The sequence below is a fragment of the Schistocerca piceifrons genome, chromosome 8 (genome assembly GCF_021461385.2).
Source record: "Schistocerca piceifrons isolate TAMUIC-IGC-003096 chromosome 8, iqSchPice1.1, whole genome shotgun sequence".
NCBI lineage: Eukaryota > Metazoa > Arthropoda > Insecta > Orthoptera > Acrididae > Schistocerca > Schistocerca piceifrons.
In genome coordinates, this window is record NC_060145.1 from 468,762,625 (window position 1) to 468,788,937 (window position 26,313).

Here is a 26,313-nt window from a genome sequence, read left to right on the forward strand (position 1 = left end):
AACTATTTAAGTTTATGACATCCTGTCTTTTAAGTGTTGACAAATAGAGATACCAGAAAATGTTTTGTATAAAAATTTATTTGACTGTAGAAAAGCCAGCTACATAAATTACAAAGTTTATTACTTCACAAAGGGTGAAATATGTAATACCAGTACATTACCGTGAGATTCACAGTTGAAAAATTCTTTAAAATAATTATCTTTGAATATTATTAAATCCAGCTGTACTAAAACTGCTATTCACTTTTCCTTCCACACATAAGCAGCTATAATACACAGGCAAACATGATCATAAAAACTTCATAAAAGACTTTTCCTGAGTTACTTTAAAACAGACACAAAAACTTAACACGGCCTTCAAGTATGTATTAATTATTCTCGTCATCCTCAATCTTAGGTGCCAGATAGTAACGGATGTAGCCCATATCTGTTATTTTATACTCCACAACTAAAGGAACATCAGCAGACATCGAAAGCTGAACCTGGAAAAAGTGATTTATCATTACTTATAACAAGCAACATAACTTAGAATAGGCATAAAACCAGTAATTTCATATTTAATTATAAATTCATAACTGAAATATCATGAATTAACAGACGGAAATGTGTGTGTGTGTATCGACGTGCCAGCGCTTTCGTTTGGTAAGTCACATCATCTTTGTTTTTAGATATAACTGAAATATCACATTTATATGTACTCATTTCAAGTAGAGCAAATTAAACATTTAATTGAACCAACTTGCCGAAACAATACATCCCGAACACTGAAATGGACATTTCAACATAATTTTTCTATTGTGGAAATCACTTCCAAAAACAGTATTTTTATTTGTAAATGTTCTTAGAACTGCAGGACACTTAACCTGAAGGCATTGGGCAAAATTTAAAGTGACTGGAATGCCCCAAGCAGCAGAAGTATACAGGAAAGGGGTGCAAGATATTAACTCAAATTGCTTGTCTAAACACATGAAAATGCCTTTCATCTAATGTTAGTCCTATGTTCATAAAATACAAAAAAAATCTATAAGAAGCATAACAGTGTGTGTGTTCAGCATAAATTTTCACCAATCTTTGCACCTTTTACAATGTGACCTTCGCCATGTGCCCTTTCTAGCACCTACAAATGGAGTACCAGTATGCAGCTGTTATTCAAACATCTCTTACTTTGATTATATAATTTTTACTTGTACTAAATATTAACAGACCCACAAAATTATAAGGATGTATCTCACTTTTTATGCAAAATGTCACGTCTTTAGGCCTAACAGATAGGGAGGGGGCGGGTAGCATGCAAGAAATGAATGATGTTTCAGATTTGTGGGCTACCCCAAATACACTTCTAGGTATTTTTCCTTTTATGAAAATAGTCTTCTCTAAAGAAACGAGTGTTTCAGTTTTATTCATTTAATGTGCAAGAAGATGTGTACATAAGAAAATTTCCATTTTTATTTACCTGACAGCATTTATTTCCTTACCATAACAAACCTGATTTTGCATATCGTAATATACACACCATAACTGTATAAACAGCTTAATTTTAGCTTTTATGTTCTGTAGTTTGCAAGCATTCAGGTGAGTTATACAAGCAGCAGGAACACCCAGCTGCAGTAACTCCAGCAGATAAATGGTATGACATGCACTGGCAGTTCAACATCAAATTATTACTGCACCACAACTGCAGATCATGTGATGGGAGTGTAAACAGTACTACAGCATTACTGTACTTGCCCAATGGGTAACACTGAAATAAGTGACCCTGATATTTTGGCAAATTGTTGAAAATGCACATGGAGAAAACTTCCAATAGTTGTGTGAGCCACATGCCAACTAAACAATTTTCTTACATGATTTTCAACTTCATGCAATGAATAGTGCCAAATTGTTGGCAAGACATTACAGCTCATCACCAGTTATAACAATATTTTATTTGCAGTAACACTCCCTCTTAAGGATACTATAACAATCCAGAACTTCATGTGAAAATTTAAACTTTTTTTTTGCGAATTTCCCATAAAGGAAGCCATATGAAGTATCCAAGTCCTTGACTTTACCACTAAGAAACTGAGGACAGCACAGAAAATTAAAAAGCATCCAACAGGTCACCACAATAATTCAATCAAGTCAATTCAATCTCTGCAAAACTTTTAAGAAATTTACACAAAAATAAACAGCTGTTCAAGAACAGTGGGATAAATCTAGAGCCACTGAATTGTTACCAGCCATGCCCTTCATCCTTTATTACTTGGGATCTACATTTTCATATGTTGCATGCCAGGATTAGTTTGCTCAGGAATTTAAGTATCTCCACACTTTAGCTGCAGGATATACAGCAGATAAGTAGAAACTGAGGAACTTTAATTATGAAACACATGATTACTCAATTCACCCTGAAGTGTTAATACAACCAATGATTTCTGTAACTAGTCAAAGAAACATAAATGCCAAGCAGCAGGAATTTGGTGCTCCAACAGAAAAGTTAAGCTGCCACCATATCTCTGAACATGGCAGAATCCAAGCATTTTATAAAAAAAAATATGGGCATGTAATCCAAGCTTTCAAGTGACATCAATTGGCAAACTTTCAGTGCCAAAAGCTGGTTCCATACCTACTATTAAGGTACAGGCTACATTTACAACGTTATGAAATTTGAACACTGGTGCTTCATGAGTAGAATAAAAAGTAGACTGAGCAATCAAATATGTGAGGTAATTCATTTGCTCAACCAGTTAGTAATGTTGTTTCAATAGCATTAAGAATTCTGTCTACAGGCAAGTACAATACATCAATGTTAACAAGTAATAATATGGATATACAACGCAAACACATACAACCATTAATGATGTGACTGTGGTCATTGTTGGTCTGAAACATTATCACTGTGACAACTATTCAGAGATGAAGACAAAAACTGCAGTGGGTTCCAGTAACACACAATTCATGTTACCAAGCTGTATCCTCCGAGCATGAGGTCTTACCATTTTAACATCACACTGATCCTTGTCCAAAAAATTGTTAGAAAGTTTATATGCAGCAAATCAAATTATGAGAAGGAGCAACAAACCACATCTTAGAAATTTGGCAGATGTTTCACCAATGTATCATGGATGTGCAGATCACCTTTAAAGTTTTCTTCAAAAGCAATGAAATAAAACTTGGTTGGTATGTACAAATCATTGACACATTCCACAAGATATTCACATTTAAAATGGATACACTTTTGCACGAGTACCTTCACCTCTAACCAACATAATCGTGTTCACATTTTTCAAATCTTGCTAGTTTATCACCAAAAATTTATCTTCCTACAATCACAAAGGCATCTTTAAACTACCAATATGGAATAGAGGTATGCCAGCATTACAATACATGCCTGATATTTTTACACGAAATGTACAACAGGAAGACATTCCAAATGACATGCATCAAACTGAATATTCTGGGAGTATGAATTAAAAAATGCCTTTCATTACAAATTTTTGCATTTTATTAAATACAAGATGGATTTCAGACCCTGTGAGTCCAATCATCAAGTGTAACTTGCCTTCATACACAATTTACTTTTGCTCTTAAATGAGTGAAATGCATTTTCCACATAATCTTTAAAACTATTTTAAACACTATCAGGCATTTGGTTCTCCATACTGTTCATGCATTACTCTTCATTCAAAGGACACATCTACATACACATTTTTTAAACACTTCACAGATCTGCAGATACACAAAAATGTGTATGCAGATGTGTCCCTTGAATTAAATAGTATGCACGAACAGGATGGAGAAGTGAATGAATGATTGTGTTAAAAAGTTAGAAATGCTTTTCTTCGATTATATGGAATATGCATTTCACCTAATTCAAAAGCAAAAATAAATTGTGTATTAAGACAAGTTACACCCGATGATGGACCCACAGGATCTGAAATGTATCATGTATTTAATAAAACGCAAAAATTTGTGATGAAAGGCGTTTTTTAATTCATACTCCCGGAATATTCAGTTTTATGTATGTCATTTGAAATGTCTGATATGCAGATGACACCACTGAAAAGCCTCTGTAGCCAGACGTATTGCATGGCCTGATAGAGGGCAAGAAGCTCTGCTGTAAATACTGAGCAGTGTTCTGGAAGCCAATACTGAAAACCGTCAGTGCCAATGACGAAGGTACAGCTGACACCAAGGTCAGTCCGAGAGTCATCAGTGTACACAATGGTACTATAGCGAAGTTCCGTACAGAGATCATGAAACTGAAGGTGATAAAGCAAGCCAAGGTGAACACGGGCCAGCACACAAAGCCAAGGTGGTGAAGGGTTCACACCCACCACAAAAGTTGCAGGCAGTGTGAAGTTAAGCTGCCGGAGCAAGAGGCGAAAGGCAACTCAAGAAGGTAACTGACGAGGGGCACACCCCACACTAGTGGTCAAACGAATCATCAAGGAAGGTGGCATAGGATTGGTGGCCATGTATGGCAGACACACAGCATGCATATCTGCTGAGGTGGTCACGGTGGTAGGACAGTGGTAGTTCAGCAGTTTCTGCATAGTCTCCCAACCGGGCTAGTGTAAAAAGCGCCAGTAGTAAAATGGATGCCACAATAGTGGACAGTATTGAGACAGTGTAAAAGGTTCAGACGTGCATATGCATAAATGGAACATCCATAATCTAGTTTCAAACAGACAAGGGACCGGTACAACGGAGGAGAGTGGTTCGATCTGCTCCCCAGGAAGCACCACTGGGGACACGTAGGACATTGAGGGACTGCGTACAGCGAGCTGCCAGGTAAGACTCATATGAGGGCCAAGAAAGTTTCCTATGAGCCCCAGGAATTTCGTATTTTCAACAAATGGAAGAGCAACAGGCCCAAGACCCAAAGACAGTGGAAGAAACCAATTGCGCCACCAAAAATTCATACAAATGGGTTTTTCTGTGGAAAAATTAAAGCTCCACGAGTGAAGACAATCGAGACATCGCTGAAGATGCCGCTCAATGAGACAAGTCCATAGAGATCTGCAGTAGATGGCAAAATGTCAACGAAAAGGAGCCAGAGACACCTGGTGGGAAACAGGCCATTATAGGTTTAATGGCAACAGCAAAGAGGACGACGCTTACGACAGAACCCCGAGGCACACCCGTTTTCCTGGATAAAGGTGTCCGACAAGGTAGAACTCACATGTACCTTGAAAACTCTGTCTTTTAAAAATTCCTGAAGTAAACGGGGTATGTGGCAACAGAAGCCCCACATGTGGAGAGTAAGGAGCATGCCAATCCTCCAGCAGGTGTCTTAGGGTTTCTCCAAACTGAAAACCATGGCCACAGCCTAGAATTTCTACATAAAACCAGTACGACAAGGGTGGGCAAAGTGACGAGATGGTCAACCACTGAACGGCCTGCTCTAAATCCACACTGTGCTGTGGTTAGTAAATGGCGAGATTCTAGTCACCATACCAGACAGGCACGAATCATATGTTCCATCACCTTGCAAACGCAGTTGGTGAGAGAAATGCGGTGGCAGCTAGAAGGAAGGAACTTGTCCTTACTGGGTTTAGGTATGGGTATGACAGTGGCTTCACACCAGCATCTAGGAAACCTGCCGACTGACCAGATGCAGTTGTACTTATGAAGCAGAAAGTGCTTGCCCGCAAGAGGAAGGTGCAGCAACATCTGAATGTAAACATTGTCTGGTCCTGGGGCAGAGGATTGGGCTGAAGTGAGAGAGTGACCTAGCTCCCTCATAGTAAAGGCAGCATTGTAGGAATCATGATTCTGTGAAGAGAAGGACATCACTAAAGCCACCTCCACTTGTTTAAGATGGAGGAAGGCTGGGTGACAGTGGGAGGAGCTCGAAATCTCACAAAAATGGTAGTCCAAGGTGTTGGAGATAGCAACAGGGTCGACTATGACATCTGCTACCATCAGGACCAAACAATGGAAGAGGTAGTGGAACTGTTAAAGGAACTAGTGAATGAAATCAAGTTAGCTTTTTTGCTATCCCAAAGAATGCAATGACAGAGTGCCTGCAACTGTTTATAACGATTGCAGTTTGCCATCATAGGATGACGGCTAAAAACGTTGAGCACACATCTCCCCACACGAACTGTCACGGCACGCCTCAGTCCACCGAGGACTGCGACTGTGTGATAAAAGAGGAAATGTGAGGAATGGAACGTTCTGTGGCAGTAAGGATAACATTTGTAAGATATTCTAGCTGGTCATTACAACCGGGTAAACGTTTGAAGGTTGCCAGGGAAGAGTAAAGCCTCCACTCAGCCTTAACGAACAGCCTCTTGGGCACCCGTGTAGGAGGGGTAGGAGTCAGCAAACAGATAACACACAGGAAATGGTCACTCAAGTAGCTGTCAGAATGGACCACTCATGAGAATGGGCAAGCTGGGCACTGCAGAAGGATAGGCCCAAATGGTAATAAGTGTGCGTGGAGTCTGAAAGGAACATGGGTGTTCCTGTGTTAAGGCAGATGAGGTTAAGTTGATTAACGTCAGCCAAGAGGGCACCTCTCAGACAGATTCTGAGAGAATCCCAACGAGGATGGTGCAGCAGAGATGAGCCGGGTAGCTGCCCGGTAAGCTGGAAGAAGTCTGCCTTGGTGACATCGAACGATGGAAGAATGTAATTGGTACAAAGGTAAAAGGCCAAGTGAGGAAGGGAATGGTGAACTGCAACAGCTTGAAGGCAGGTAGTCACAGAGATGGGTTGACTATGATCATCATCCCATACAAGCAGCATGATTCTCCACAAGAAATGCCGGAGCTCAAAGCTGTCGAGGACACAATTTTGTTTCCTGTAGGCAGAGAACAATCAGATGCTGCAATTCTAAGAGCAGCCATAAATCCCCTGTTGGATCAAGGGTCATACATGTTCCACTGAAGAAGTCATAATAAGGAAAAGGGAGGAGGGAAAAATTGAAGGGGTATCACCTCGGCAGCTGCCGAGTGCCGCCATCCTTGAAAGACTCGTTGCTACAGGGTGCAGGGGCTGGAGAAACCTGCTCCACGAGATGGTGGTGGTTGTTGGGATGTTTAAGGGGGACTAAACAGCAAAGGTCATCAGTCCCCCATTCCAAAAACAGGCGAGCAGAAAATCGGCGAAGCAGGTAAAAACCAAAGGGGGGAGGAGACGCCCCCCAGGCGCTAAAAGAACACAAATGCAGCAACAAACACTACAGACAAGAAGAGTACAGTGGAACACCAGACAGAAAGGAACAGAAGAAAATAAGATGGCCGGAGACTGGTTGACTGACCACAAGAACAAAAAAAAGGGAAAGTCAACCATCTGACGACACACCAAAACAGCAACAAATATGGAGACGTGACGACAAAAGACACAGAAAGGGAAAGGTGCAGGACCGCCCTAAATTGAACCATAAAAAGGACTGCCACGGATAAAATTTAAAACGTTGTCAGCCATGGAGGCATCGTCACATAAAACCAAAGGCAACGTGCCCGGGAGATTAAAAGACTGCCAGAGGGTGCGCAGTCGGGGACACTCCAGCAAAATGTGGGCGACCGTCAGCCGGAACCCACACCGACACAGGAGCGGATCATCCTGACGCAAAAGATGGCCGTGCGTCAGGTAGGTATGGCCGATGCAGAGCCGACACAGGATTACAGAGTCCCTGCGAGAAGCCCGCAGGGAGGAGCGCCACACATCGGTCGTCTCCTTGACAGCCCGCAGTTTATTCGGGGATGTCATGCCACGTCACTCAGCAGTCCACGTCCGAAGCACCTTACGGCGCTACACCAGCTGCTGATCGCGAGCCGTGAGGCCGATTTCCAAAGTTGGGGGGTCGATCGCCCCTTTGACCAGCCTGTCGACACGTTCGTTCCCCGGGATGCCAACGTGACCTGGCGTCCAAATAAAGACCACCGAACGACCAGAGCGGGTAATGGCGGAAACAGACTCCTGAATAGAGGACACCAGAGGAGAAGACGTATAGCAGCGGTCGATGGCCTGGAGGCTGCTCAGGGAGTCACTGCAGACGACGATGGACGTACCTGAGCAGGAACGCATATGCTCAAGAGCGCGCAATATGGCCACCAGCTCTGCAGTAAAAATACTGCAGCCAGCCGGCAAGAAGCGCTGTTCAACATGAGCAGCGTGAGCAAAAGTGTAGGCAGTGCGACCATCAACCAGGGAACCATCAGTGAAGACAGTCTCACAGCCCGAAAATGAGGCGAGGAGCTCAAGAAAACGGCGACAGAGGGCCACAGGCGGAACCGAGTCCTTGGGTCCCTGTGCCAAGTCGAGACGGACGGACGGCTGGGGCAAACACCAGGGAGGCATAGGTGCACGGGCCCGGAAGGGAGGCAGAAGAGGAAATGACCCCAGTTCCGACAGCAGGGACTGGACGCGGACAGCTATGGAAAGCCCAGACCTAAGTCGCCCTTCGGGCAGATGGAGGACCATGGCAGGGAATAGCAGGCGACGATTGGGATGGCCCGGCAAGCAATGCACATGGACAGCACAGTCGGCGAGCAGTCGATGGCGGCGAATCCGCAGTGGGGGAACCCCGGCCTCCACCAGTAGACTACCCACGGGGCTCGTACGAAAAGCGCCAGTGGCAAGCCGAACCCCACAGTGGTGTATGGGGTCTAACAACTTCAACACTATGAGGGTGATGCAGACCCATAGGCCAGGCTCCCATAATCAAGCCTGGACTGCACAAGGGCTCTGTATAATCGCAACAGCGTGCAGCGATCCGCACCCCAAGAGGTGTGGCTCAGGCAGCAGAGGGCGTTGAGGTGCTGCCAGCACTTTTGCTTCAGCTGAGTAATATGAGGAACCCATGTGAGCCGGGCATCAAAGACGAGTCCTAAGAAGCGGCAAGTGTCCACCACTTCAAGCAGGTGGCCGTCGAGGGAAAGTTCAGGATGAGGATGGACCGTCTGACGCCTGCAGAAGTGCATAACTCGAGTCTTGGCTGCAGAGAACTGAAAACCATGAGTCAGAGCCCATGATGCTGCCTTGCGAACGGCGACTTGCAGCCTGCGTTCGGCGACTCCTGTAGTCGTGGAGCTAAAGGAGATGCAGAAGTCATCGGCATACAAAGAAGGAGACACCGACGACCCCACGGCTGCAGCCAGACCATTAATGGCCACTAGAAATAAGGAGACGCTCAACACCGAGCCCTGCGGGAGCCCATTTTCCTGTATATAAGATGAACTAGAGGTGGCACCCACTTGCACCCGGAAAGAGCGGCGCAATAAAAAGGTTTGAAGAAAAGCCGGGAGCTGACCACAAAGACCACACTCATGCAACGTAGCAAGGATGTGATGCCTCCATGTGGTGTCATACGCCTTCCGCAGATCAAAAAATACAGCAACGAGATGCTGACGTCAGGCAAAGGCCGTACAGATAGCAGATTCCAGCCGCACCAAATTGGCCGCAGCAGACCGGCCCCGACGGAAGCCACCCTGGTATGGAGCGAGGAGACCGCGCGACTCAAGGACCCAACACAAACGCCGCCCCACCATACGTTCGTGCTATTTGCACAAAACGTTGGTGAGGGTAATGGGACGATAGCTGTCCACCGCCAGTGGGTCCGCACCGGGCTTCAAGATGGGGACAATAAGACCCTCTCGCCATTGCGACGGGAACACGCCCTCGCTCCAAATGCGGTTAAAGATGGTGAGGATGTGTCTCTGGCAGTCCCGGGAGAGATGCTTCAGCATCTGTGCGTGGATGCAGTCTGGTCCTGGTGCCGTATCAGGACAGTCGGCGAGGGCAGCGAGGAATTCCCTCTCGCTGAAAGGAGCATTGTATTTTTCAGAACGACGCATGTGGAATGATAACGGCGTCTGCTCGGCTCGCTCCTTTAGAGAGCGAAAGGCAGGGGGATAAGTGGCAGTCGCAGAGCTCTGAGCAAAGTGTGCAGCAAGGTGTTCAGCAATGGCAGCAGCGTCCGTGCAGACAGCGCCGTCCAAGGAGATCCCAGCGACACCCATAGGGGTCTGGTATCCATAAATCCGCCGGATCCGGGACCACACGAGCAAGGGGGAGACACGGGAGCCCAAGGATGAGACATACCTCTCCCAGCACTCCTGCTTACGCCGTGCGATAAGGCGACGGGCCAAGGCACGGAGCCTCTTAAAGGCGATGAGGGTCTCTAGAGACGGGTGCCACCTATGACGCTGGAGAGCCCACCTACGGTCGCGAATAGCCTCAGCAATCTCCGGCGACCACCAGGGGACAGCCTTCCTCCGAGGGAGTCCAGAAGAGCGGGGGATGGTAGCCTCGGCCGCCAAAATGATTGACGTGGTGAAGACACGGACCACCTCGTCAATGTCACCCTGTGGGGGAGACTCAATGGTGGCAGCGGAAGTAAAAGCCGGCCAGTCAGCCCTGTGGAGAGCCCAGCGGGGCACGCGCCCAGAAGAATGACACTGGGGCAGTGACAAATAGATGGGAAAATGGTCACTACCACACAGGTCAGGATGCACCCTCCAGGGGAGGGATGGGACAAGTCCGGGGCTGCAAAGAGAGAGATCGATGGCCGAGAACGAGCCATGGGCCACACTGAAATGCGTGGGAGCACCGGTGTTCAAGAGGCTAAGGTCGAGCTGAGCCAACACATGCTCCACGGCACGACCACGGTCATCGGAGACAGTCCCACCCCATAGAGGGTTGTGGGCATTGAAATCGCCCAGAAGCAGCAATGGTGGCAGGAGCTGAGCCAGCAGCGCAGCCAAGACATGTCGGGGAGCTCCCCATCCGGAGGAATGTAAACAGAGCAAACAGTAATAGCTGGTGAGAGCTCAACCCTGACAGCGACTGCCTCTAAACGCGTCAGAAGGGGTACTGGCGAGCTACAGACAGAGTGGTGAACAAAGAGGCAAACCCCACCTGATGCTCGTTGACAGGCAGCACGGTTCTTATAGTATCCCCAATAACCACGAAGGGCGGGGGTCCGCATTGCTGGAAACCAAGTTTCCTGCAGAGCACTGCAGAGAACAGGGGAAGCACTCAGAAGCATCCGGAGCTCAGGCAGTTGGCGGAAATAACCGCCGCAATTCCACTGGAGAATGGAAGCAGGAAGGGACTGGGAGGGCGTGAATGCGACTAAGAGGCAGACGGCGCCTCAGAGCCAACTGCTGCCACCGGGGGAGAGTCAGCAGAGGCCATAGGAAAGGCCCCCGAGGGTTCCGTGAGGGCGAGATCCGCGGCAGAGGCGAGGATCTCCACCTCATCCCCGGAGCCAGGACTATGTACAGCAGGCAGCACTGAAACCGCCGGAACATCCTTCTTCTTGGACACATTCCGTTCCTTCTTCTCGCGTCTGCCCTTAGGGTGAGAGGGCTGGGAGAGCTTCTCTGAAGGAGCATCGGAGGCTGACGACGATGCAGAAGCCCTACGACCAGCAGGTGGCGGAACCTTCAGCCACTGGCTGACATCCGGCTGGGTAGGAGAAGAAACGGAGGAAGGGAGAGCCCCGAGGGACCCTTCCGCGAGAGAGGAACCGGCAGAGGCAACGCTGGTGGAGAAGGAGGGGGAGGGATCGAGCCCCCCGGTTGTTGAGCAGACGTCACTCCCGAAGTAAGCGTGGGGGCAGCAGAGGAAGGCGTGCCCCCAGACATGAGGGGGGCAGACAGAGAGGCAAGGCCCTGAGGGCCCACTGAAGGCGGCACAGAGGAGGCGACAACCGCGAGGGCGACGATGACGTGGCTGCAGCATAAGATGTTCGAAGGGAAGCAGGATACAACCTTTCATATTTCAGTTTTGCCTCTCGATAAGTAAGCCGGTCCAGGGTCTTAAATTCCATTATCTTCCACTCCTTATGAAGAACGGGGCAATCCGGCGAGCATGGAGAGTGGTGCTCCCCACAGTTGACACATACAGGCGGGGGCGCAAATGGAGAATCGGGATGAGAGGGGCGTCCGCAATCTCGACATGTGGCGTTGGATGGGCAACGGGAGGACATGTACCCAAACTTCCAGCACTGGAAGCACCGCATCGGGGAGGGACGTAGGGCTTGACGTCACAACGGTAAACCATTACCTTGACCGTCTCGGGCAAGACATCACCCTCGAAGGCCAAGATAAAGGCACCGGTGGCCACCCTGTTAGTCTTGGGGCCTCGATGCACACGACGGACAAAATGCACTCCACATCGTTCCAAGTCGGCTCAGCTCGTCATCGGATTGTAACAATAGGTCACGATGGTAAATAATCCCTGGACCATATTTAAGCTACTGTGGGGAGTGACGGTAACAGGGACGTCACCCAGCTTATCACACAAGAGCAACGCTCGTGACTGCGCTGGGGAGGACGTCTTGAGGAGGATGGACCCATTCCTCATTTTAGACAACCCCGCCACTTCCCCAAACTTATCCTCCAGGTGTTCCACAAAAAAACAGAGGCTTCGTCGTAAGAAAGGAGTCACCATCAGTCCTGCTGCAGACAAGGTATTGCGGTACATAAGGCTCCCGCTTGGCACGAGATCTACGTCCCTCCCATGGCGCAGCCAACGAGGGGAACGACTGAGGGTCATATTGCGAAGCATCAAAGTCTACTCTGCCTCGCTTAGAGACACTGGTGGCCGTGCGACCACCAGCTTGGTGTGATTTATTGCGCTTCATTGCCCACATCTGCCCAGATGCCACCTACTCCGAACGAGTACCTAGCCGATATCCCGTTGCCCGGAGCCCCCGTGCCCCAGACAAGGTGGGCACATACTCCTTGGCATGTATGGGGAGGAAACAGCTCTGGCATCTGCAGTGCAATCCCTGCGTGGTCAGGGGGCTACCACCAAGAGGGTAAATGACGACCCCACCACAACGGACTGGCTACCGTGCTGGATTTCAGGTGTTGAAAAGGTTCACAGTTGTCGTGGGCGCTAAGAAGGGGATTGCGCACAAGACGAGAAGGAGGTAAACCAAAAGACGTTGGGTGTAAATCCCGCCATACAACAATAAGGAACATGCAAGATGGTGGTGCATGATGGACCAATAGAAAAACACCACATAAGGCGTCCTTCCCCAAATGGCACGCACTAACAACGGAAATTTGGAAAAAAAAAGGAGGTCAAACCCAAGAGGGGACCATCACAGAAGGCCGAAACATTTGAGACTCCTTTTAGTCGCCTCTTACGACAGGCAGGAATACCGCGGGCCTATTCTTACCCCGAACTCGCAGGGGGATGCTCCACGAGATTTATAGAGGCATCGGCAGTCTCCCGCTGTTGATCTGCGGAGTCCGGGGCAGAAAAATGGTGGCGGTGCACACTGGCGGTATGGAGGTCGGCTGGGCGAGGGCATCATGTCACAAGTTTGACTTCTTGGAGCCTTTCCATTTGGCACAGGAAGACTCAGATGTTTGTTGGATGGAGGGATGTAGAAAGTCTTTGTGGGGGTATTCCTTCTGTCCTTTCTGGCCTGCCGGTTGCATAGCAGGTGACTTTGCCCCAGGAGGCGAAAGTTTGGTGACTCGTTGCACAGCTGGACGAGGAGATGGCAATGCTACCATGACACTGGGCGATTTCACAACTGCAGTGCTGAATTTGAGATCATATGTCTGCATGGTCATGCCCTCCATGGAACGAAACTTAGCAAGAACAGTACTGTAGGTGCCAGATGGTAGACACACGATTTGTGACTAGCCAATAACCTGCGAGCAACCAGGCCTTCAGGAGCGCACAGGAAGGAAGAAGGAAAAGAGGAGTTTCAAATGGCAAAGCAGAGGGAGGATAGGAGAAGGTTAACAAAGAAAAGAAAAACAGATAAATGAAAAACAGTGGTGAGACTGTTCTTGTCTCAGCTAATGAAAATGCAGAATACATTCCCCAAAAAAAACCCAGACATGTTCCCCAAGGAAGGGGAAAAGACTAGGAGGAGGATAGACATACAGCACAGAAATGGAAAAGGTGCTGCAAAGACTGGGGACCCATGGTAGAAAAATACGAACTCGCTAAAGAGAGGTGAGCCACCTGCAGGGGACATGTATCATGCTGGGATTGGATGATACAATATAAAGGGGCCTGCAAACATCCAATATTTGACAACAATTCTAGTTTGTCAAATCTTCACTATAGTGTTGAGACCTCGCACTATCAACATTACTGAACAAATTGTCAGCTGATGGCGCAATTTTGCTTGGTTAAGATGTGCAAATGTATTAGCTGTAGCTTGTGAGCAACAGAAAATAAGAAAAGATGAAGTGGGCCTGAGGGGAGGTGGGGGGGGGGGGGAGGGGGTGGAATGGAGTGACTGGTCAGTTGTTAATTTACTAACTGAACTCAGAACTACAAGTGCAAAAGATGTCAAATTATTTTCAATGAGCCCTCCTACTCCTACATCAAGCATCAAATTATTAGTGTTGATACAAGATAGAACAGAGAAGGAAGCAAAATACGTTAATGGCAGAGGCAATCACAATCGACAAGCGATTAGGAGAAACAAATTTCTGGCATCACGCAGTTCATTCTAATACTCAATTTAGTTCTCTAGTATCAGCCAACACAATCAGTAAAATTTTGTGGAAACCTGCGAAGGAATTATACCTGCCTGTCAAGAACCTCTTCAGGTTAACTAATGCAAAAACTCTTTCCATACTGTGACAATTTGGTGAAAGATCTCTTACTAGTATATTTCAAAATGGTAGAATTTTTCCAAACTGCTATGTAATACACCAACCAATACAATATTTTCATATTACTGTAGTAAGCAGTGTCACAGTGAATCTGTTAACCATCCTAAAGTGGTATTCACAACGATTACCCTTGCAGAGGCCTATTGTGTGAAGACTCCTTAAAAACGATCTGGGTACGTTACACACAACTGTGTACTGAAAATTAAACAGTGCACATTAACACCATGTGGCTTGTTCCTGAGGTTCTGTCAACATCTGACTCGAAAATATTGTCAAATCATGAATACTGCACCTCACATGTACAGTATGTATTGACAATATTGAGAATATTTTTAGATCAATACTGCTCATCAATATTTCTAGTATTGACAATACATCAATATACATCCTCAGATGGTCAATGTATAGACAGTTTGATGCCAATGAGATTTCACATCTAAAGCTGCATAGACAAAAATCACAATAACTGCAAACACTCATTGTAGCAGCAAACGTACAGCATAAAAACTGCTTCAGCTTTTCACCAGCATTTGCATATCACAATGTACACTGTAATCGATGGAAATTTAGCACTTAGTTCCCCACTTTTAACAAGAGTTTATGCTAGCAAAACAGTCACTTCTGCAACTAGTACATGCCTCAACTGCTACCAGTAAAAGTTGTAGCCTGAAACAGCTGACAAACTCTGAAAACAACAAATCACTAAATACTTTTGTACTTACAACGGGTGACAGAGGTGAGGCCTTTGTAAAAGATGATAGGTATCTGCATGCAAATGTCAAAGTGACTGGTTCTTGCATTTCAATGGTCACCGCTTCTTCCTCTTTATCAACATTAGCTGTCTGTGCCAATTTTATATTAGCTGTAAAATAATTTCATGTTACTTCACTAGTAATAAAAGTAACTTCAGGAAACTAAGTACCTGTGCAATATTGCAGTTAATGTGCCATAAACATTATCAGGACTCAAAAATAGGAAAATATCAAATAGTTAAAAACAAATATATCATGTGGATTGCTCTGTTTTACAGTAACCTACATGTTAACAAAATCATGAAGATAGCTGTTGACTGCAAAATTCACTTCAAACCATTGATGCTATGCACTTTGTGCCTAATGAAATAAAGGCATTTTACATATTTAGAAATTTCTCTGGTGGCAAAAAAATTCCACTGTCAGTTTATTTTGTAACTTACAAGAGTAAGCTTTCCATTATAGCCAATCTGAAAGACCAAATACTGCCAATTCCTTACCTGAACCAATGTCTCCTGCTGCAGAAAACTTTACTCCCTCTTTCGAACATGAAATTACACACGATTCACCAAACTGGCTCAAGTCTCGGCAAATGCGAGTAAATTCTGCTGATGGAAGCCTTATTGTGCAAGAGTAATCAGTCTCCTATGGACAGTAATAAATGTTCCATTAACTTTACATAGTAAGAACATAAAATGTTGAATTAATCACCATATAGAATAACGCCTTTCAGATTACAGTTGAATGTATACTGATGACAGAGCATACAGAAACAAGCATTTCCAAAATATCTAAACACTAAATGCATTTAACAAATTGGAAAAATTATGGTACTGTTTAGCCCTAATTTGCACTCTCAATGAACAGTGCACTTTCTAAGAGCAAACATTTAATCAACAGTACACAACTACCACACAGGTCATCACGTATTCTCCAGCAGATAGACGGGGAAGTCTTGGGCTGCAAATTGATAAATCAATGGTCGAGTAACTACCATGAGCCACACTGAAATGTGTGGTTGCTCCAGTTTTTAAGAGGCAGAAGTCGAACTGAGACAGTCAAGTTTAGAAATCTCTGCCTCGGCCAGTAAGCACAGTGCCACCCCACAAGGGGCTATGGGCATTAAAATCTCCCAAAAGTAGAAAAGGTTTAGGGAGTTGATCAATCAGTGCAACTAATACATTCAGGGGGTACTGCACAATCTGGAGAAAGATATACATTACAGACAGCTATTTCCTGCATCATCCTTATTCTGGCAGCCACAGCTTCAAGAGGGGCTTGAAGGGGCACAGTGTCACTACAGACTGAGTTTAGGACATGAACGTAAACTCCACCTGACACTATTACAGTCACTACGGTTCCTGTAGTATCCCGTATAGCCACGGAGGACAGGGGTCCACATTGCCAGGAAGCAGGTTTCCTGTAGGGCAATGCAGATAGCAGGTGTAAAGCTTAACAGTTGCCATAGCTCAGCCAGATGGTGGAAAAAACCGCTGCAATTCCACTGGAGGATGTCATCGTGAGACTGGGAAAGCATGGAACATTCAACGAGCAGTTTAAGCCTCAGTCACCTGCTGCCACCGACTTTTTGCCTAAGCAATCTATATTCATTGTGTGAGGGTTTGGCGAGTCCCCAACCTCAGATGCAGAGCTTGTAGGTTGCTGTTGTTGGTTTAAAAGAGAGGGGAAAGGATCAAACTACAAGGGTTTTTTTTTTTTTAGGGTGCACAACTACAATGGTCATTAGTGCTCAGACTAAGTTAGGAAAGCACCAAGATGCACAAGGTGAAAACAGCAGCTAAAAGGGACAACACTGAAAAAGACATTAACAGGCATAGGATTAAAAAACAGCATAATCAAATGTCCTTAGACAGGTTTGTCAAGTGGATAAAACGAAGAAGGCGAGCAGCTGCTCCTGGGTCATCCGCTAAAATGTCATCCAGAGTACATGGCAGGCCAAGATCAACGCGCAGTGTATTAAAATTCGGACAGGACATTAAAATGTCGCATACCGTCAGCAATTGCCCACATGGGCAGAACGGAACCGGCACAGCCGTCAGCAGATGACGATGGCTGAACCGGCAGTGTCCAATTCGTAACCGAGCCAAAACGACCTCCTCTCGTCGAGAAGGGCGTGAAGAGGTCGTCCAAGCCGTGGGAATAGGGTTCGAGGCCCGAAGCTTGTTGTAGATAGTGTAGCCCAATCGGCATGCCACAGCGATAAAATGCACTGACAAATGACCCTGCTACAATCTGATGAAGGGATGACAAATGACCCTGCTACAATCTGATGAAGGGACACAAGAAGCTGTCCGAGGCTGGAGGACCGCAGCCTTGGCCGCGGCATCTGCAGCTTCGCTCCCAGGGATACCGACATGGCCAGGAACCCACATAAAGCTAACCGGAGAACCGTCGTCCACCAGCTGCTGAAGAGAGCGTTGGATCCAGTGCACGAAAGGGTGAACCGGATACGGATCACTGAGGCTCTGGATGGCGCTCAGGGAATCGGAGCAGATGACATAAGCAGAATGTCGGTGGCGGAAGATGTAAGGAACAGCCTGGTAGAGGGCAAATAGCTCAGCTGTGAAGACCGAACAGCAGCCGTGGAGCCGGTATTTGAAACTGTGTGCCCCAACAATAAAAGAACACCCGAAACCGGCATTGGTCTTCGAGCCATCTGTATAAATGAAGATCATATTAAGGAACTTCAAACGAAATTCGACAAAACAGGAGCGGTATACCGAAGCTGGGGTAACCTCCTTTGGGAGCGAGCTGAGGTCAAGGTGAACACGAACCTGAGCCTGGAGCCAAGGTGGCGATTGGCTCTCGCCCACTCGAAAGGTTGCAGGGAATGAAAAATCAAGGTGCTGAAGGAGGAGATGAAAGCGAACTCCAGGGAGTAGCAGGGCAGAGACATACAACCCGTATTGACAGTCGAGAGTCGTCAAAAAAGGAACGATAAGACGGGTGGTCGGGCATTGACAATAGCCGACAGGCATACCGACAAAGCAGTATATCGCGCCTGTAGGTTAGTGGCAATTCACCGGCTTCAGCATGAAGACTCTCGACAGGACTGGTATAGAACGTTCTGATCGCAAGACGTAAACCCCGATGTTGTATAGAGTTGAGGCGGCGTAAGATGGACGGCCGTGCAGAGGAATATACGAAGCTCCCATAATCTAGCTTTGAGTGGACGATCGACTGATAGAGGCAAAGTAGGACGGTTCAATCCGCTCCCCACGACATACCGCTGAGAACACGGAGGACATTTAGAGAACGGGTACAATGGGCAGCCAAATATGACATGTGGAGACCAGCTAAGTTTCCTGTCAAATGTAAGACCTAAAAATTTTGTTGTCTCCACAAATGGGAGAGCAACGGGACCAAGTCGTAAGGATGGTGGGAGAAACTCTTTGTAGTGCCGGAAGTAAATACAGACAGTCTTCTCGGCAGAAAAACGGAAGCCATTGGCAACACTCCAGGAGTAAAGACGGTCAAGACAACGCTGAAGACAGCACTCCAGGAAACATGTACGCTGCGCGCTGCAATAGATGGTAAAATCGTCCACGAAAAGGGAGCCTGATACATCAGCTGTGAGGCAATCCATTATTGGATTGATCGCTATGGCGAAGAGAGCGATGCTCAAAACTGAGCCCTGTCACACCCCATTTTCCTGGCGAAAGGCGTCCGACAGGACAGAACCCACACGTACCCTGAACTGTCGATCCATTAAAAAGGCACGAATAAAAAGAGGGAGGCGACCGCGAAGGCCCCATGTATGCATGGTGCGGAGAATGCCCGCCCTCCAACAGGTGTCGTAAGCCTTCTCCAAATCAAAGAACACAGCCGCGGTCGGACACTTCCGCAAGAAGTTATTCATAATGAAGGTCGACAAGGTAACCAGATGGTCAACAGCAGAGCGGCGCCTACGAAATCCACATTGTACATTGGTAAGTAGGCGTCGAGATTCGAGCAGCCAAACCAAACGAGAGTTAACCATTCGCTCCATCACCTTACAGACAACTGGTAAGGCAGATGGGTCGATAACTGGAAGGCAAGTGCTTGTCCTTCCCCAGCTTAGGAATCGGGACAACAATAGACTCGCGTCAGCATGTGGGAACATGCCCCTCAATCCAGATTCGATTATAAGTATGAAGAAGAAAACCTTTACCCGCAGGAGAAAGGTTCTTCAGCATCTGAATGTGAATAGAATCAGGCCCTGGAGTGGCGGACCGTGACCGGGCAAGTGCATTTTCGAGTTCCCGCATGGTGAATGGGGCATTATAATTTTCACCATTCGAGGAGCAGAAGTTAGGTGGCCTTGCCTCCTCTGCCTGTTTTCGGGGGAGGAGAGCAGGGTGGTAATGAGCGGAGCTCGTAACCTCTGTGAAAAAGCGGTCGAAGGCATTGGAGACATCCTCAGGCCACAAGAACGTCATTCGCGACCGTCAAGCCAGAAACTGGTGAGTGGACCTTAGTGCTAGATAGCCGGCGCAGGCTACCCCAGACAACAGAAGGAGGAGTAAAACTGTTGAAGGTGCTTGTGAAAGCAGCCCAGCTGGCTTTCTTGCTTTCTTTAATAACACAACGACACTGCGCACGTAATCGTTTATAATTGATACAATTCGCCATCGTAGGGTGGCGTTTAAAGGTGCGTAAAGCACGTCGACTAGCACGTAAAGCGTCTCTACATGCTGCGGTCCACCAGGGGACCGGTACGCAACATGGAGAAGAAGTAGTGTGAGGGATGGAATATTCAGCAGCAGTGAGAATGACTTCCGTGAGGTGTGCGACCTGACTATCGCAGCTTGCGAAGGTTTGACCCAGAAAGGTCGCCCTGGAAGAGAAGAGCCCTCAGTCTGCTTTGGAGATGTTCCAACTAGTTGAGCATGGAGAGGGGGTATGATGCAGGAGATGGATAACACAAGGGAAGTGGTCGCTCGAATACGTATCAGAAAGTGCGTACCACTCAAACCGGCGTGCAAGTTGGGTAGTACATATAGAGAGGTCTAAATGGGAATAGGTGTGAGTTGTGTGCGAAAGAAAAGTAGGGGCGCCAGTATTGAGGCAGACAAGATTGAGGTGGTGGAAAAGGTCTGCTAACAGGGAGCCTCTCAGGCAGGATGCTGGAGAGCCCCAAAAGGGATGGTGGGCACTGAAGTCTCCAGTTAACAAAAATGGTGCAGGTAGCTGAGCAATAATTTGCATCATGTCTGCCCTGGTAACGGCAGACGACGATGGAGTGTAAACGGTAAAAATGTAAAAGTGGGGAGAGTAATTTGGACGGCAACTGCCTGCAGGCCGGTGTGCAATGTGATGGGATCGTAGTAAATATTATCCCGGACCAGCAACATAACCCCTCCATGAGCCGGAATACCTGCCACATGGGGTAGGTCAAAATGCGCAGAGGCATAGTGTGCCAAGTCAATTCGATTGCTTGGGCGTAGCTTCGTTTCCTGGAGAGCTATGACAAGCGGACAGTGCAAGCGTAGCAGCAACTTTAAGTCCTCTCGGTTGGAGCGAATGCCATGAATATTCCAATGAAGAGGTGCCATCATGAGAAGAAAAAGGAGAAGCAAGGAGGGGTCACCTCAAAGGCCGCTGAGGGCCTGGCTTCGAGCGAGCACTGCCGCCGCTATCAATAGGCGGAGAGTCATAGTCCATTGGTTCAATAGGTTCATCGGCCATCTTGTTAAGATGGCCGGGAGGGGGAGCTTCCTCTGCCGGTGAACGGCCAGATGTTCGGCTACCAGCGGTGCGGCCAGGCGAAACGGATGACGGGCTGGGGCGGCAACCGCTGGGTGGCGCAGGAGAAGAAACACGCCGTGGCAGAGAACTTTGCTTCCTATGAGCCTTCTTGGAAGGTCGTTTAGTGGAAGTACTGGTCGATGGAACGGACGACCGTAGTGCTGAAGGTCAGATCGCATGTCTGCATCACCACCTCCCTGGTAGTCCGAGGAGAGGCGAGGACAGTACTGTATTTCCCCACTGGGAGCAGCGTGGGCTTCCTACTAGCAAATAGCTTGCGAGCAGCCGTGGTGGACACTCTCTTTGACTCTAATTTCCTGTATACAGCGTTCATCCTTGTAGATGGAACAGTCGCGGGAGGACGCTGCATGGTCACCCTGAGAGTTCACGCAACAGGGAGACTGAAGTGGACAGTCACCCTCATGGGCGTCCCTGCCACAAGTGACATCTAGCCGCAGTAGAACAAGACTGGCGAGTGTGATTAAAATGCTGACACTGGTAGCAGCGTGTAGGTGTTGGGACATAGGGGCGAACAGAAATAACCTCGTAGCCCGCTTTGATGCGCGACGGCAGCTGAACACTATCAAAGATCAAAAGAAAAGTGTCCGGGTCGGTACAAGATCATTGTTGACCTTTTTCATGACCCTATGGACAGCCGTCACGCCCTGCTCAGCGAGGAAAGACTGAATCTCTTCGTCAGTCAATCCGTCGAGTGATCTAGTATAGACCACACCACACGACGAATTTAAAGTGCGGTGAGCCTCCACCCAAACAGGGAACGTGTACAGGAGTGTAGCCCGAAGCGGTCTTTGTGCCTGAAAGGCACTCTCAGTTTCTAACAACAAGATACCGTTACACATCCTGGTACAAGACTTGACAGATCCGGCTATGGCATCTACGCCCTTCTGGATAACGAAAGGGTTGACAGATGAAAAATCCTTTCCATCCTCAGATCGAGAAACTGCGAGGAACTTTGAGGCAGGCGGTAGGACTTTTGTCACTGGTGGCTGGTCAAGTTTCCATTTTTGGGCAGAAGTCGAGAGAGAAGAAGAGAAATCCGTTGCAGAGGAATCCCCCGTGACTGCCAGCGTCTCCGATGGCACGCTCCTTCCTTGTGGGGACCCCCTCAGAGGGCACTCCCGCCTTAGGTGAATGTTTACACCTCGGGTCACACCTCCTGAGAAACGGACAGAAGGACCAATTGGCATGGTCGGAAGGTGTCAGTTCAGGCAATCACCCCTCCCTGGGCCTGGCCTTTACCAGGGGTACGTACATGCCTTACTTGTCTACCCAGGGCGAGGAATTACACATTACCCCGTCACCGGCTACGCGTGCGAATGCGTGGATCGGCCTTCAGGCACGCACAGGGAGGACAGAAGAAGGGGGAAAAATGGGAGAGAGGGAGAGAAAGGACAGTGTCTCAAATGCCAAGGCGGCGTTGAGAAAGCTGTAATCGTTAAAACTGAATGTGTCTACAATTAGGGTATGCAGTATATCTTTATTTCCAAAAAACATTTGGCTCAGTACCACACCTACACTTATTGTCCAAAGTATGATCAAATCGTGTATAAAGTCAAATTTGTGACTGGATTGAAGACTACTTCGTAGCGAGGATGCAAGATGTTATCTAGGATGGAGAGCAATCGTCAGGTGTAGAAGTAACTTCGAAAGTGCCCCAGTCAGCACGCTGTGACCCTTTCTTTTCAGGTTGTATATCAATGACCTACAATTAATATAATAACCTCAGCCTTTTTCCAGAGGATGCAGTTATCTATAATAAAAAACTGTCTGAAAGAAGCTGAGCAGCTTTATGCACGTAAGTATTCAGTCCGATCTTGGTACGATTTCAAAGCGATGCAAACATAGGCAACTTTCTTTAAATGTTCAAAAACGTTAAATTGTGCACTCCACAAATAAAAAAATGTATAATCCTATGACCACAATATCACTGTGTCACAGAATCAGCCAACTCTTACAAATATCTGGGGAACACTTTGTGGGGATATGAAATGAAATGAGGGGCTCAGTTGCAGGTAAAGCAGGTGGTAGACTGATTTATTGGTGGAATACTGGGGAAATGCAATCAGTCTATAAAGGAGTTTGCTTACAAATCACTCTTACAACTCATACTAGAATACATTAAGCATGTGAGACCCACTGCAAATAGGACTAACAGGAGATATTGAAAGCAAACAGACGGGCAGCACAAATGGCTACATGTTCATTTGACCTGTGGGAGAGTGTCAGAGATGCTGAAGGAACAAATGGCAGACTTGTGAAGATACATGTAAATTATCCCAAGGAAATCTAGAAAGTTTCAACAAATAGCTTTACATGATAACTATGAATACACTACAACCCGCCGCATATTGCCCACATATGGATCATGAGAACAAGATTAGAATAATTACAGCATGCACTGAGGCATCCAATTAATCATTCCGATAGTGATCCATACGTGAACAGAACGGAAAGAGTCCCTAATAACTAATAGAATGCGAAATATCCTCTGCCATTCACTTTGCAGACGTTTGCAGGTTGTGTATCTAAGAAGAAAAATCAGACCCTTTTACATGAAGTTAGCTGAACCTATGTAGGCTAATTTGTTATTGAATTTATGCTCTCTATACGACTATGTCATCACTGACAAACATAACCAATAGCATACCTACATTTCTTTCAAGCTGTGCACAGTGGAACAGTTCAATAATTGGGTTGAAATTCCATGCCAAACCCCCCCCTCCCCCCCAGGGTCTTTCTTATTGTGACAGACTTATCTGTAGTGCAGCCTGTGGTCTTGATTAGGTTGGAAGGTGACAATACGAGTTGGCAAAAGCAGAACATCTGATGGTGTTAAAAAAATTGCCCAGTAGTGAAGACTAAATTTTATGTCCGCGCCATACTGAAAAATGCAGTGGGGATCCAACACACAACTTACATACAATAACTGTAATTCCTGTACTCAGGAGTAAAATTACGAAGTCTCAATTTGACATACAATGAGGTACAAGGCTGTAGGATGAAAGACTGTAAAAATCTATTTCCCAAGTACCACATATTTATCTCTAGCTACAAAGAAAAATAGGTATACTGTTTGACCAGGATTTCCCGAGATGACATTAACTAATGCTTCTGTCTCAGAAAACAAATTCACACAATCTAACAGAAAATTAAAAATATTTAGTTTTATTAAAGTTATCTGTTACTGCATAATCCAAGAAGTGAATACACTGAAATGCTTTCAATATCCATAAGGAACTACAGAAAATCAGAGGTGGCACAAAATATCCTTTCTATGTAAGATACGATAAAGCAAATATTTTTCTACTGGTATGTCGTGCATGCTCTAGTTTAATACTTTAACAATTTAATGTTATTAACTACACATCCAGTAAGTAGGCCCTATATGCACACTGTCATCAAAGTCAGAACTTCTGGTACTTTTAACAATTGTCAGCAAGAACTACATACACTGATATGAATCTATCCTCTTCTGGATTCATGAAGTCAGAGCTGCCCCAAAATATGACAGTATTATGTAGTAAAACCCAATATCCTTCAAAATTTCAGTATTCCATGTAACAATGTATCCTATAATTTTTAATTTTCTCTATGCAGATGTGTGCACAAATTCGTATGTTTACAGCTCCATGAAATGTCTGTCTAAATATGATCCATGGATAAATAAATTACTTTCCTTGACAAACTTGGAAACATCAATTAACCTCCCTCTCTTGCACATCAAGTGAAAACTTAAAAATTTGGTCGGTGTATAACTCACCGGAATCCCCAAATGCTCCTGGTCCAAGTTCATCAGTTTCATTTCATAGTCTGAGACTTTCTCCTGATTTGGAGATTCGAAGACAAAAGTTACTGTATCGGCATTATCTTGGGCTTTGATGGTAACTATATCATCGTTTGACGCACATTTAAAAATCTTTGTTAAACTGGAAGAGAAAGAGGGTACTGAACAATGCAATGTGATTGAAAATAACTTATGAGGTAGACAATTAATAAAACGTAATTCCTCTACATCAAGTATAAAAACTGGTTTTTGTCTAGCTTACACACAACATACATTACCTTGCCAAATTCATTCCCATCGACAGATTTCTATCGCATCGATATTTGTCGAATCCGTCACTTCTCATATTGAGTGAAACCAAGCTGACGTGAGAGTTATCCATGGCTTGTAGCTGTATTCCGGAATCGGAGCAATCAAATGTTGCTTCATTTAGCAATTCTTTGATTGCCTCCAAAACTTTCTTCAGGATTGAACTCTGCACAAGTCTTGCTTCGAACATTTTGACTGCAATGTGGCACACTTGCTAACAAAACCCCTAAACCGGCCCGGCTTCCTACACAAAGACCTGTACCACGAGACGCCCTTTCACTGAAAATTGCGCGGGAATAACATCAGCGATGTTATTGGTTAGTGTTTTGAGCGCGAAACCTGATTACACATTTTTAAAGGATCTTTGGCTAACACCCAAATAAATAAGATCGTCGCCGCTAATTTTGCGATGTTAATTTGTGATAAATACATAGAATTAGACTCTTCCTTTATAGTGTGTGAGCTATTGTTCGTTAATATCACAATTTTGCATAATTTTTGATAGCTAGTGGTACAAGAGACACGGACAGTGGACCTTTCGCGGAGGGAGGTCTCTTCGCCAATTTTGAAATACACGCTCACGAGTTGCAGGAGACAGAAGCTCTCATGAATACCAAACGTCAAGATCGGCGTCAAAGCGTAGTGATAAATGTCGCAGCACAAGCTATCGTGGGTGGGTGGTCAAACTACAATTCTTTTAGAGATTGGGGACATAAATAAATGCTATACTATACAAATTCTATAAGACGATAAAGGAGTTAGGCCTCGTTCCAAATTTTCCTGTTCACAAACAAGAAATCGTGAGCGCAGTTGGCGTTACGTCCTGTGGGATTAGGATGCTGGTTTTTGTGACAAGCTGGGGACTGGAGTGATAGATTGGCCAAATCTAGTAATTGATCATTTAGTTACTTACTGTCTGATAGACAGATTTTTTGAGAGAGAGATGCATAACTGATGTCTCCTTAGGAAAATGTTTCTTGACAAACAATGGCGAAAAGATTGAAGTAATTGACAGATTAAAGTTACATCATGGCATTTACTTCCAGAACTATTGCATATAATTCTTAACCAATGATGCCAGTCATAACGTTACCCACCATGTAAAGAA

General features: G+C 46.1%; 1 protein-coding gene across 1 annotated transcript; it reads right to left on the bottom strand.

Moving 5' to 3' along the window:
• Positions 1–60: 60 nt before the first annotated feature.
• LOC124711605 (proliferating cell nuclear antigen) lies at positions 61–25,501 on the bottom strand. The gene is made up of 5 exons (XM_047241767.1): positions 25,175–25,501; positions 24,873–25,038; positions 15,844–15,988; positions 15,314–15,453; positions 61–482 (listed from the first exon to the last, which is right to left on the bottom strand). Exons 1-5 carry the CDS (start codon positions 25,393–25,395, stop codon positions 369–371), a joined length of 786 nt encoding a protein of 261 aa, XP_047097723.1. The 5' UTR covers positions 25,396–25,501; the 3' UTR covers positions 61–368.
• Between the last annotated feature and the right edge of the window lie 812 nt (positions 25,502–26,313).

Coding starts and splice junctions, on each gene's coding strand:
- LOC124711605 (XM_047241767.1), bottom strand. CDS start 25,395: ATGTTCGAAGCAAGACTTGTGCAGAGTTCAATCCTGAAGAAAGTTTTG. Junction 25,039..25,174: donor ATGGGAATGAATTTGGCAAG/GTAATGTATGTT, acceptor TTTCTCTTCCAG/TTTAACAAAGATTTTTAAAT. Junction 483..15,313: donor CCTCACCTCTGTCACCCGTT/GTAAGTACAAAA, acceptor CACTTTTTCCAG/GTTCAGCTTTCGATGTCTGC.